The sequence below is a fragment of the Harpia harpyja genome, chromosome Z (genome assembly GCF_026419915.1).
Source record: "Harpia harpyja isolate bHarHar1 chromosome Z, bHarHar1 primary haplotype, whole genome shotgun sequence".
Taxonomy (NCBI): Eukaryota; Metazoa; Chordata; class Aves; order Accipitriformes; family Accipitridae; genus Harpia; species Harpia harpyja.
The window spans coordinates 47434351-47447188 of NC_068969.1; the positions used below are offsets into that span (position 1 = coordinate 47434351).

At 38.6% G+C, this 12838-nt stretch overlaps 1 protein-coding gene across 2 annotated transcripts in view; it reads left to right on the plus strand.

The window, feature by feature from the left end:
* SRFBP1 (serum response factor binding protein 1) overlaps positions 1–12525 on the plus strand; it is a 75832-nt gene extending 63307 nt beyond the window's left edge. For both annotated transcript variants that reach the window (XM_052775648.1, XM_052775649.1), the window contains 4 exons: positions 8785–8866; positions 9818–10556; positions 10976–11013; positions 11750–12525. In XM_052775648.1, coding sequence (XP_052631608.1) covers positions 8785–8866; positions 9818–10556; positions 10976–11013; positions 11750–11937 — 1047 coding nt within the window. In that variant the 3' untranslated portion in view covers positions 11938–12525. The remainder of the gene's footprint in view (positions 1–8784; positions 8867–9817; positions 10557–10975; positions 11014–11749) is intronic.
* The last annotated feature ends 313 nt before the right edge of the window (positions 12526–12838 follow it).

The following is a 12838-nucleotide window of genomic DNA, read 5'->3' on the forward strand; positions in this document are numbered from 1 at the left end:
AAATTGATTTCATAAGGAGGCTGGTGGATATCTCAGTTCTGAAACTTCTCAGGTTCGTTCAAGACAGAATACTGTGAACTTCTTGGTCCATTAGATAGTTTTAATAATGTGGAGCTTATCCTTGTATCTTGCTAATTTATTTGCTATCATCTGCTTCCACTCAGTCTTTGGACATGCCCGTGATGCACAGCTGGGTCTTGGGAGCTCAGATGCATTCAGGTCGTAGTGAACTCGGACAATTCTGTTTCCTGCTCAGCTTGCAGCACTGCCTGAGTGTTATTGGTCTACTTTCAGTTTCTGCTGTCTTTTCCATAGCAAATAAGTATAAGTAATAAATTTTTTTAAATTTTGTTTTCCCAAATAGTGCTTGATTCAAATTTCATTTTGAGATTGGTCAGCTTAACTCCCTGTTCACAGTTAATAAACTACTGCCTATTTTGAGTCTCCAGATCCTCATTCTAGATGGACAGTTATGAGCAAACAATCTGTCAACTTCACTTTTCTGCAAAAGTCAGTTGTGGTTTCAGATCTGATATATAGTGGTTGTTAAACTAATTTATATATGACCTTTCCTCCAAATTTCACTATGTTCTCTGAAGAAGTCTATGTGAATTTTGTGGCAAAGACTTTTCTCTTTGTATTATTCACAGCTACTGCATGTTATCCGAGATGCATTTTGTTTCTATACCCCTGAAGTACATTTTTTGCTTCAGGGTTTCTGTTTCATCATATTTTGCTTTCCAGTTTACTTTCTCAATATGATTGTCTTTTGCCTGAAAGGGGGTGGGGGGACTGGTGGTGTCTTCTTTTTTTAGTGGCATCTATTTTACTGTGCTGTGTGCCAAATTTTTTTGTTCAGTTTGGCAGGGTGCATATATTTTATATAGTGATATAGTGCCGCAACTGTTCAAATGTCAAAATATATGAAATGCATGTATTTTATACAAAGCTATATATAAAAAGCAAAAACATGTAGGCTTTATACTGTTATGTTTTACGTATTTGACTTTACATTGCTGTAAGTCAGAACTGTACATATTTTATACTCGTTAATTGTACTGGATGTACAATTCAAATTATGTAATATTTTTACATTACAGATATTTCTTAATAATTTTTTTAGAATCTAATATGGGGAGTACTCTCTTCACAACTGCTTTCCACTGGGAATTTGTCCACTTCGTAGGCACATTTGTCCATAGCTTAAAGTAATGTTCAGCATGCTTCTATGTTTTCTCAAAGGCCAGCAGAGGTTTCAGTGTTGGTAGTCACAATGAGTTAGACCACCACAACTGTGTGGGGGAGTTGGCACGGTGCTCGCTTTATGTCCTCTTTCATAACCTTAAGTAGTTCACATTTTTTCCTTAAAAAATTTGTGCATTGTTTGTGTGGGAATGCCAAACTGAGAGGGTTATAGACAGATATTCTTACTAGCCCTGAAAGAAGTGAAGACGACTTAGCAGCATTTGAGTTTTCCCACAATCTTGCTGTTTCAGTTTACACCTAGAGTTGACCCTGTTCTCCATGAGGAGATAATTAGGAATCCATGCCTGTTTTATTCAGGATTTTTTTGCTCTGACTTTTCATTATTGAAACAATCATAGGAATTATTTTATGCATGAAGAGAAGAAGGAAAGAATTAGTAGAAGATTAAGTACATAATTTGTACTTTGGCAGGATTAGGGTTTATGCCAAGCTCTGCTGTAGATCACTGTGGTAGTTTGGGATGAAACACTCCCATTTCTCTTTGACCATTTCCCAGTCTGAAAAAGAAGCATTTACCTGACAGTTGTATGGTTGGCTAAATTAGTTGTGACAGATTAATCAAGAGAAACTCTTGACTCTTTTATACTCCAATTAAATATGGTCTTCTAACACTTGTAAAGTGCTAGGCTGCTTAAAAGTCCTTTAAACTTTTTCAGATGCTTGGATAGTGGGTATTTTTTATCATGCATGCAGCAAAGAACAGCAAGAAATCTATTTTTGTTTGAATTTAACGCCTGTTATGAAATTCTTGTTTTAAAAGAAGATGAGCCAATGATAGAAACAAATTTATACTTCGTACTCTTTTTTGATAAAAGACAAGCCAAACTGGATGTACAAGTGAAGGTAAATCTAATGAACAAATTATGGGGAAAAGAACAGCTTTGGTCCAGACATGCAAGTGAAGTTAGGGCAATGTAGGCACCTTGATAGTATTTAGAAGAATCTCGTGCTTCTCCCTGATGACGGATTCAAAAGTCTGCAGAAGTCAGTGACGAGTTGACTGCCAGTGCTACTGCTATCAATGCAAGGTCAGCTAGATTCTCCAGACCTTTACCTTCTATTGTGTGCAGTTCTGCAGATGAGCGAAAAGATTGTCGAGAATACCCCATGTTGCCATGGGTCTTCAACTTCCATAATGTTTGCAAGACAAAGTAAATATAAAAATACTTTCATGGCTGAATTACCATGATAACAGAAAACACTGTAAAACAATGTAAACTGTGGCAAGCACTGAAGAGGGTAATAAACAAGAAGCCAAGGAGCACTTCAGGTTTACTTGTGTATCATGATGTTTTGTAAGAAATTGTTCAGTTTTTCTTCTATTGTTCTACTACAAGACATTACCCTGCTGAGTTATTTTGCAAAGGCTTTAGATCTGTTAGGACATACATTTTAGCTTCAATTGGAAATTTTTCATCAGTCTATTTTAAAAATTGTATATAGTCCAATAAAAAAAAAAATCTGTTGAAACTTGCATGATTTCCTGAGATCCATACAGAAGTAATTGCTATAAGAACTTCTCACCTGTCTTGCTATTAAGCTTGTATAGCTACTTCTTCCTAACACCTGTACCATCATTTTGATGTTGCATGGAAAATTAGGAAAGCTTGAGTAAAAACTGAGTAAAAGTTGATTATAAATCTGACAGGTTTTGGTTATCCATTGCCAGTGCAGAGTCTGAAGCATTTAGTGCTGTTTCTATCCTTTGAATACTACGGGATTGCTCTCTGTTATTTCTGTATTTGGGAGAACCACTCTCTTTTAAACTCTTGCCAAATCCAGCAGAGACCTGTTTACTGCATTCCCTCATTGATCCATTCTCCTATTATCAAGGTGAGTGTATTGGGTTTGTGTGGCAAGGTGGGGGGGGGGGGGGGGGGGCGGACAGACACAACACAACAGAAGTTAGAAGCTCCCCCCCATCCGATAAAGCCAAAGCCAGCCTGCTCCAAGACAGACCTGCTGGTGGCCAAGGCTGAGCCCATCAGCGATGGTGGTAGCACTCTGGGATAACAGATTTAAGAAGGGGGGTGGGGAACTGCATGGCAACAGCAGCCAGAGGAGAGGAGGTAGAATATGTGAGAGAAAGAACCCTGCAGACACCCAGGTCAGTGAAGAAGGAGGAGCAGGAGGTGCTCCAGGCGCCAGAGCAGAGATTCCCCTGCAGCCCGTGGGGAAGACCATGGTGAGGCAGGCTGTCCCCCTGCAGCCCATGGAGGACCCTATGCCAGAGCAGGTGGATGCCCGAAGGAGGCTGTGACCCTGTGGGAAGCCCACGCTGGAGCAGGCTCCTGGCACGACCTGTGGACCCGTGGAGAGAGGAGCCAACGCTGGAGCAGGTTTTCTGCAGGACTTGTGACCCTGGAGGGGACCCACGCTGGAGCAGGCTGTGCCTAAAGGACTGCAGCCTGTGGAAGGGACCCGCACTGGAGCATTTTGTGAAGAACTGCAGGCCCATAAGAAGGGCTGATGTTGGAGAAGTTCATGGAGGACTGTATCCTGTGAGAGGGACCCCACAGTGGAGCAGGGGAGGAGTGTTGAGGAGTCCTCCCCCTGAGGAGGAAGTAGCAGCAGAGACAACATAACATGACCCTGTCCTCTGAGGAGGGGGAGTGATAGAGCAGTTTTGGTGGGCACCTGGTGTCCAGCCAGGGTCAACAAACAATCTCTTGCTGTCAGGAGCTGAGACACAACAATGCTGCCACAAGCGATACCCATAACTAATTGCCTCTCGTACCAAAATCTTCCCCATGTCTGATGGCCACAAGTCACTTACTGTATGTCTTACAGACATAAAGGAAGAGGGAGAACTATCAGCGTTTCACAGTCGGAAAGTAACTTTTCTCAAGGGTCTCATTCCAAAGCAGTATGAGGTCATGGGATGGACTTGGGTGGCAGCCATGATCTGGCACCTTCAGCCACCCTGTGACTCCACATTAACCACATCTGCTATTACGAAGGACAGCTGTAACTAGTTAGAGCTCTGGGAGGAACGTGTGGATTAACAGGTTTTCTGGGGTTTTTTTAGTAGAGAAACAGCTCTTCTCCTAAGCTGCTACAAAGGGTATTGCAATGACATCTTGTTTTGGCCCAGAATTGGGGATTTTTTTTTTATTTTATTTTTTTTTAGTGCTTACCCTGGATAGCATTATCTCTGCCATTTTTTTTTGCTTAAAATCAGGCTGTCGTGACCCTCGACATTAAACTGCACTTCCAGTTAGTTTAGAAACTTGAGTATGACATGGCTTCGAGGTTACTTTTTGTGTCATGGCTTTTGCCATGTACTGCACACTTGTCAGTGGGGTTTCTGACTGTTTCCATGTGAATGTCATTATTTTAAATAACTGAGAGATGATCTAAAATAACAGATGCGGGGCCACCAAGCATTACAAGTTTGGTAGCACTGTCCTTTGACCCAGTTGAAATTCTAGTAGTAGTCTTTGTAGTAGTATACTCTTCTAGTAGCAGTCTTGTTTCTGGTGAGAGCTGTAACAAGGCAATCCCCTTTTGTGCAAAAGTCAATTGAAGAATAGAAGTATGACCTCTTTCTTTCCTATTGTTGATTATAATTATAGCAGAAAGCATACAAACAAAAGTAGATTTGAGCAGGAAAAGTAATCAGAATGAAGCAATGGTCAGAAGTCTCCATTTCATGTTCCCGACTTAATCCCAGCTTTCTGCACTTTAATTCTTCCTGAAACTCTACTGTGTCAAGCATGCTAACAAGGTATCCCTTTCAACTCCTGCAATCCCATCTGCCCCAGGCCCTGAAACACTCAGTTTCTCATTCTCACTTTATCACCTGCATTGTATGAAGCAGGTACTACCCACACAACTTCTGCTTGACTTTTTTTTTTACCCAGTGCTGCCACCTCTCAGAGCCATTCCATACTTCTGACCCCTATTCCAGCACATCTCAAAACTTGGGTTATGAATCTGTTTTTATCTTAGCAAGCTTGTAATGTCCATTCTCTTCCCAATCGTTGCCACATTGTACAAAGTTTGTCTCCCTGATGTGGGGCATGTGTATGTGTTTGCACATGTGTAAGTTATACAACTGCTGCTTTAATATGTGATAACTGACAAGTTGTGTTTTGAGGTTTTTGCATCTGTATGCACAGCTACCATTCAGGATGAAGAATGCTTGTTTATGCAGTTTGGGTTTCTTTTCATTTTAAGATATTTGAAAATATAGAGATCAGTGCAGTTAATTCAGTTAAATGTCCACATGAAGTTTAATGAATCATGTCAGTGATGATAGACAGATGTCTTTAATACTATATACAGAAATAATGCATCACGAAGACAAAAAGTTTGAGGAGACTCTGACTTTCAGGCGGTTCTGTATGTAGCTTACAGTTTCTCACTGAAAAGTGTGATTATACACTGCTCAGTTGCTTTTTTCACTTTGCAGCACCTCAGTTGCACACTGAATGAGGAAGAGTGTTCCTATGGAAAGTACTGGGATATGCTTGAGTGAAAAAATGAATAGTGCAAAACAATACAAGAAGTAGCAGGAACATGTGAGAATAAAGATGTACAATTCCAGTATCTGCATAATTAAATGTGCTGGGGGCAGGAGGAGGGGGAAAGGGTGCTTATGCTGTAAATACAGTTGACCTTTTTCTGTTAAGTTTTATTTTCTGCCAGGGTTTTATATACTGGAAAATACTTGAGGAAAAATAAATTGAGCATTGGATGTGCCAAAAAAACGGAAAAATGGGAAATTTTAAAGAATGTGAATGTCATATTGTATGTTTGTTGGCTACTGTCTATCAGTGTGAGTAGTGTTTGTGAAGTATTTTGCTATAAGGAAAAAATGTGGTTATTCCATATGGATTGGCATGTATATGCTTAAACCCGTTCTATAAATATTTGAATTAAAGAACACCAGATGTTGCACAGAAGCTGCTGCTGCTTTCTGAACTTCATGGTATATTCTTTCAAAACCCACAGGAAGTAGCTGAGGGAAAAAGTGTATTAATTAAGTTCAGAAATAGATTTTCCAGCTATAGAAAAATCTCCAAAGAAAATAGCGTTTGATCTTCAGAAATGTGAGCTTGCTGTCCCAGGAATCTGGTGGCAGCATGCAGCACTGTCACATGGGGATCAAAATCCAGATTTCAAGTTCTCAGAGCTAGGCTAGCCTGAAAGTAAGCCAGTCTGTGGCCCTTGGAAATGGACCCATCTTTTGACCCGTCTCCTCTGGCCAGTGTTCATAGTTCTGTAGACAGTCTACAGAGAAAATATTTTTCCAGTTTTTCTTGACCTGAAGAAATAACGATGTAATAGCAGAGGCTTGAGGAGAAAGGAAGGTACTAGAATTCCCAGATGCTCTGCACTTCAAACATGAAATATGAGTGGACATACCTAGAGTATGTATTGTATGCTCTAGAACTATGGCAAAAGAAATACAAATGGGATTTGCTTTGCATCGGTTGAGGAACAAGATCTGTGTTTTGCAAACCAATTAAATGTTTCTGCATTTAGAAGTACTGTCTCTGCTGTAGCTGTAGTGTCATCTTCTGCTCTGTTAGTTGGCATGAAGTGTCCATCTGTCTTTATGCAATGAATACATAACTGTTTATACTAAGTGGCATTTCTTCTGCTGGAAGAAAATCCACATACAAACAAATAAGATTCCCCACTGAGCACTCACGTCAAGCAAACCAGATACTTTAAACATGCATTGCTGATGTATTAGGTAGTGTTTGTGTCATGGTTTGACCCCAGCCAGCAACTAAGCACCCAGCAGCAGCTTGCACACCCTACCCCTGCAGGACAGGGACAGCATCAGAAGAGCAAAAGTGAGAAAAACTCATGGCTTGAGATAAAGACAGCTCAATAAGTGAAGCAAAGTTGTGTGAGAAAGGACACAAAGCAAAGGAGAATAAGGAATTTATTCTCTACTTCGCATCGGCGGGCAGATGTTCAGCCACATCCTGGAAAGCAGGGCTTCATTTCATGTAACGGTTACTTGGGAAGACAAACGCCATAACCACAAACATCCCTCCCCCTTCCTTTTCCTTTCCTTAAGATTTTATTGCTGAGCACAACTTGATATGGAATGGAATATCCTTTTGGTCAATTTGGATCAGCTGTCCCAGGAGTGTTTACTTTCCAACCTCTTGCCTACCCCCTGCCTGCTTGTTGGGAGGGCACAGTGAGAAACCGAGAAGGCCTTGATGCTGTGCAAGCACTGCTCAGCAATAACTAAAACATTGGTGTGTTACCAACTTTAAAATGTTTTAGTCACAAATCCAAAGCACAGCACCATCTTGGCTGCTATGGAGAAAGTTAACTCCATCCCAGGGCAGAGCCAGTACAATCTCTACCCCTTATTCCCTACAATTTACATACCTGTGACTTTGGCTGCATCACAGTAGTTGCTTAGGACAGGATAGGCAGCGTGTCGTGTTGAGTTGTTGGGTACCAAAACCAGCTCAGCTTGGGTCACAGGACACCTTCCCAGTTCTTTACAAGGCTCATCATCTGTTGGTTTGGGTGGCTTCTGCTGTAGTACTTCCTGTAGCATATAGCTCAAATCACGGGTAGCAACAATTTAAGCATATATCTATTACAGTACCACTAGGAGGAATGGAGGAAGGTGTGTCTTTTCTCTCGCAAAGAATTCCACTGCAGGCTTTAAGAAATCTTCCTGCTAAATTTGTGTTTTACAAGCCTGTTACAGCTTCTTTCCCTACCTTCAAAAAAAAAGGAGACAAAACTGCCTCTGGAAAGTCTTAGATACCTCTCATTTTGTTCTTCAAGCAGATTGATAACAAGAACCTGAAAATGAGATAGCTTTTACAATGCGTCATACCTGTGACTTCTAATATGTAAAAAAGGAAGTCAGAAATGGAAGCAATTCCTACTTTTCTCCTTTTTCTTCAAATTAAAGCATGAAGATCATATTTGTTCTTCAAATCAGTCTACAGTGTTCCAGTATTCTACCACATCAAATTCAAGGTGGTTTGTCTTTAAGATCAGGTTAGACCTTGCCTCTCAACGACATTTAATGTATATTCCTTCAATACCTGCTCTGTCATTTCACCTACTTTATGGCATCCATACTGCACCTCTTGCAAGCTGCTGTATTTCTTCATGCAGAATGCCTTCTACCAATATGATGGTTTTTATTCAGGGGCTTCATTAATTTGCTTTGCAGGGGTAAGAAATAGTGAATGTAAAAATTAGCATGTTAGCTCTAAGAGATGTGTCTGGTATGCCTTTAAAATAAAAATCATGTTATCCCTATTCAGTACCTGAGAAATAGCTGATTTGCATGTCTGTCACATTTCTGTCAATGTTTGGGCAGTCAGATTTTTCCTCATTTAGAATTGACAGTAGTACAAGAAAAAATAAGAAATATTCAAATATTATAGTGTCATAAGTTTTTCCTCTTGTCCAATTCATAGTCCAGAATCATATTAGTATGCATTGTAGCATAACTGATACAGACCTGTATAGGTATTCACTGTTCTATTGACTTCACATCTTTGAATTTATTTTGTATAGCCAAATTGTACTGCAGCTGAGCGAGCCATTGCAAGACTGGCAACACACCCCCTCTTGAAACCCAGATTCATTGAACTTAAAGGTATGAAATATTTTATTAACTCATTTATGACTTCAGTAGCTTACTGTTGTGTTACCTTGTTCCTGGATGTTCCTGACACCAACAACCAGTATAAAAAGAAAAGTAAAAAAAAAAAAAAAAAAAGCGCCTGTAGTTACCTTAACTAGCTGCAGTGAACCAAGTATCACAAGCTTGTAGTCATTTGTGTTGGTTGAAATGGGCTTATGTGTGACAGTATGCAATATGACATTTAATGTGTAGGGTGTAGGACAAACAGGGCTCATAAATGGAACTCTAAAAAATCAAATTGATATAATGGAGTATCTCTAAATTATATAGGACTGAACTGGCAATGAGCACAATAACATGCAGATACAAAGGTAAAAGGAGCATTACAACTAGGTTTCCAAAGGCAGCTAAAAGGGTTTGCAAATTACTCCCTTAAACTTCCCTGGAAACTGTTCCCAGAATCCTTAGGGAATCTTTCCTTGTTCTTTAGGTTATCTCCTGTTCTCTTTAAACTCAAAGTTTTGGACTAAAATTGATGTTAAAAAGGGTCAAGTCCTAGTAATAATGTCACAAAGTTACTTTGTTAATAACAGAGCATGTCAAATACCGATTTAATTCTATCTGAGCAATTTACTGTTTGTTTGCAGTTTTTACACACAAAGTAATGCCCTAAATGAGCATGATTATCAGCTGAAAATTATATTCTGGAAGAGAAGTTCACAGTTAAACCCAAGTTTAACAGTGTATTCAGTTGGTAATAATTTCTTTTCCTAACTTTTGTTGATGCTGTACTTTAAGGTATTTATTGCCCCATGTGTTTAGTAAATGATTGATAAGGACATTCAAAATATGCTTGCTCAGTACAACATATTTAACTTGCAAAAATGTTTTAATATATTAAAATAACTTATGGAAACTCATGTGCAGCTGCAACAAAACATTTTTCTTCTGTCCCTTGTATAGCTGCTGTAAAAGCTTTTAAGGATGCAAGAAAGAACCCAGCAAAAGCCACTCCTTTGAATAAAGCTAAGTCAGAAGAACAGCCTAAATCAGCACAACATTTCAATAGCAATTTGGATGACCAAGCTCTTAAACTAGGTCAGAAACAGCAAGGATGTGAACGCAAAACAGAAATGAGTAGGAAAATAGAAACTGACAGGGTGGCTGAAGACCTTTGTGACAGTGAATCTGAGCAGAAAACTGTGGAAATTGAGAGAGCATATACTCCAGAAGAATCTTCATTTCAGGCAGTAGAAATGCAAGCAGTCGCTCAGAATAAAACAGGAAAGAAACTTGGCTATCAAAAAAGGAAAGAAAATATGAGCATGAACAAATTAAAAGCAATAAAAGAAATAATTAATGATGATAGTGACCAGGAACATCCTAATGAAGAGGACTACTTTGATGATAGTACTGAAGAGAGGTTTTATAACCAGTCATCAGATTCTGACAATGACAGCAATGATGATTTCTTCATTGGCAAAGTAAAAAGAAAGAAAAAGATAACAGCAGTTACTGATCATTCTTCAGCAAAAGGAAAGGATAGACTTCAGAAAAACATAGTAAAGAAAGAAAAGAACAGTGGGGCACTGCGAGATTTAATCATGGAAGAAGGAAAGCCATGCGCAAAAGCAAGCAAGCTGGAATCAATGTTCTGCACTTCTTTGTCTACGTCTAATCAGAAATCTCAAAACAGAAGAAGGTAAACCATTTCACCTTGTTATGTTCTCCATTCCCTCCCTCCTTCCCAGTAATGGAAATTGTTGTGATTTTTAGTAGCCCTTACCAAACAAGGAGAATTTCAGCCAATTACAGCTTATTTTCACATAAACTATTCTGCCGTCTTCTTGTGCTTTCTTCACACTTACGTATTTTTCATATTCATATTAGCACTGACATATGCATAGGATTCCTAACTAGACCTGCATCCAAATTAAATCACTACTGGATACTTCTATTTTTATTTCTTTTTTAACAAAAAGGAAATAATGTGTAAGGGGTTTGCACATTATGCTTGAAAAGTCATTGCACAAATGTTTTGGTGATGACAATTCTCTGTTCACAGGTGTTTGTCATATTACAAGCTTCCTGAAAAATCCTAAATTCTCTTTTTATTTTTAGAAATACTAAAGACCATCCTCTCAAAAATGGAAGAACAGGTATGTGTTACTTAACCTGGTAAAGTTATAAGAGTAAAAACATTTTGAGATTTTGTTGCCTCTGCAGCCTAATCATGACAGTCTGGTTTTTGTTTCATTTCAGTTTTGTGGCACATATTTTAACATTGGTTGTTAAAATGGTCAAATTGTTGAGCTTTCATTTTAATCTGTGGATATTGTTTGCTATTTCCTATTTTTGCATATTAGAAATACTTAAAGTAGGGTTTAAACAGGAAAGTGCTTTTCCATCTGTCTTCATGTTGAGCAGTTAGTGTTACCTGTGCACAGCTAAAGGTGTCAGATTATGATATTTAACAAGTCGTTTATCTTATGAGTAATTCCTTCAATATCTCCTTCAATATTTTATTCTATTTGTAGCATATGGTTCAATTTTGGAATTCATTGGATCAAGGACATCATTTCAGTCTTATTTCGTTACATTGTGTAATATCTCATTGGTTTATTATGAAGAAAAATGTTGAGACTGTGCTGAATATTTGTCTACACAAATTTTCAATGTGGTCAGTAATAATAAATCTTAACTATCTGCAGTCTATGAAGTGACAATTTACTGGCCTGCAAGGTGAGGAAATCTTGCTGTGAACATGCAGATGAATCTGATCCCCATGGCTCATTAAGAAATTCTTGAAAATACCTGCAATCCCAAGGTAGTTTTAGCATATTTTTATGACGGTTCATGATGTAGCTAATGTTTTATTCTGTGCTTCTTGCACAGCTCTTCTTAAAAAGGAACCACAGCTCAAGAAGCAACCATTTGCAAAAGCTGCAGGTGTTAAACGTGACAATAAGAAAGCATGTTTGGAGCAGCCTCTTCATCCGTCGTGGGAAGCAAGCAAGAGGCGCCGGGAACAAATGTCTCAAATTACAGCATTCCAAGGGAAAAAGATTAAATTTGATGACTAGACTATATGTAAATTGAGATTTTTAAAAAGGATTCTTGCAGATTTGCACCCCACGGTATTTTCTTACGAAGTAACAACCGCTGTTTGAACATTTTTGTTATACTGTCCTTATCCTTTGCAACCTATAAAATAGCAACTGCTGAACTTACCATCTGTTACTAATGAAGATTGCCTCATGTATTCAGTGTGCTGTCTGCTGATTAATGTATGCTCATATGGTGTTGGTTCACAAGTCCCATTACGTAGTGCCACCATTTATGAAATACTCTGACTTGAATGAAAGGTTTTTAAGAACATCATTTGTGCCCTGTAGAAATAGTAGAGATTCTGGAGGCTTTTTTTGTGTGTAAAAATGTACTTTAAACTATATGAGGACTTGAATGTCAAAAGAGAGGGGAAAATACAAAATATTGAGGAGATAATCCTAGGACTGTGTTATCAAACACATCTCAACTGAGAAAAAGTAGGAGATTCTTAAACTTGAACAGACTTCACAAATTCATGAATTTATCAGGTAGCTGGAAAAGCCTATCAGAAGTATGTATGATATGAAAATTTCTGGAGACCAATAAAATACTGGCCTGTTAAATTGTGATCTCTGTCCTTTGATTATACTGCCAATTTGAAGAACTTAATACTATTGTCCTGGTGGATATATCTGGGTGCTCCAACATGTCTGTCTTGCACTTTCTGAAAGAATGCTGAAAAACTGAAAGGTCTTTGTACACTAAGAAACATTTGACTTTTAAGTGCCATTCTGAGTTTGAGAGTTCATTTGTTTGAGATATGAGGTAAAATCTTCGTTGTATCTTTCTTCAGGGGCTTTTCCTACTGCTTAATTGAAACAAGTTCTGAACTTGTAATTAAACTTTAACAGTGTTGTTTATTTAAATATAGTTATC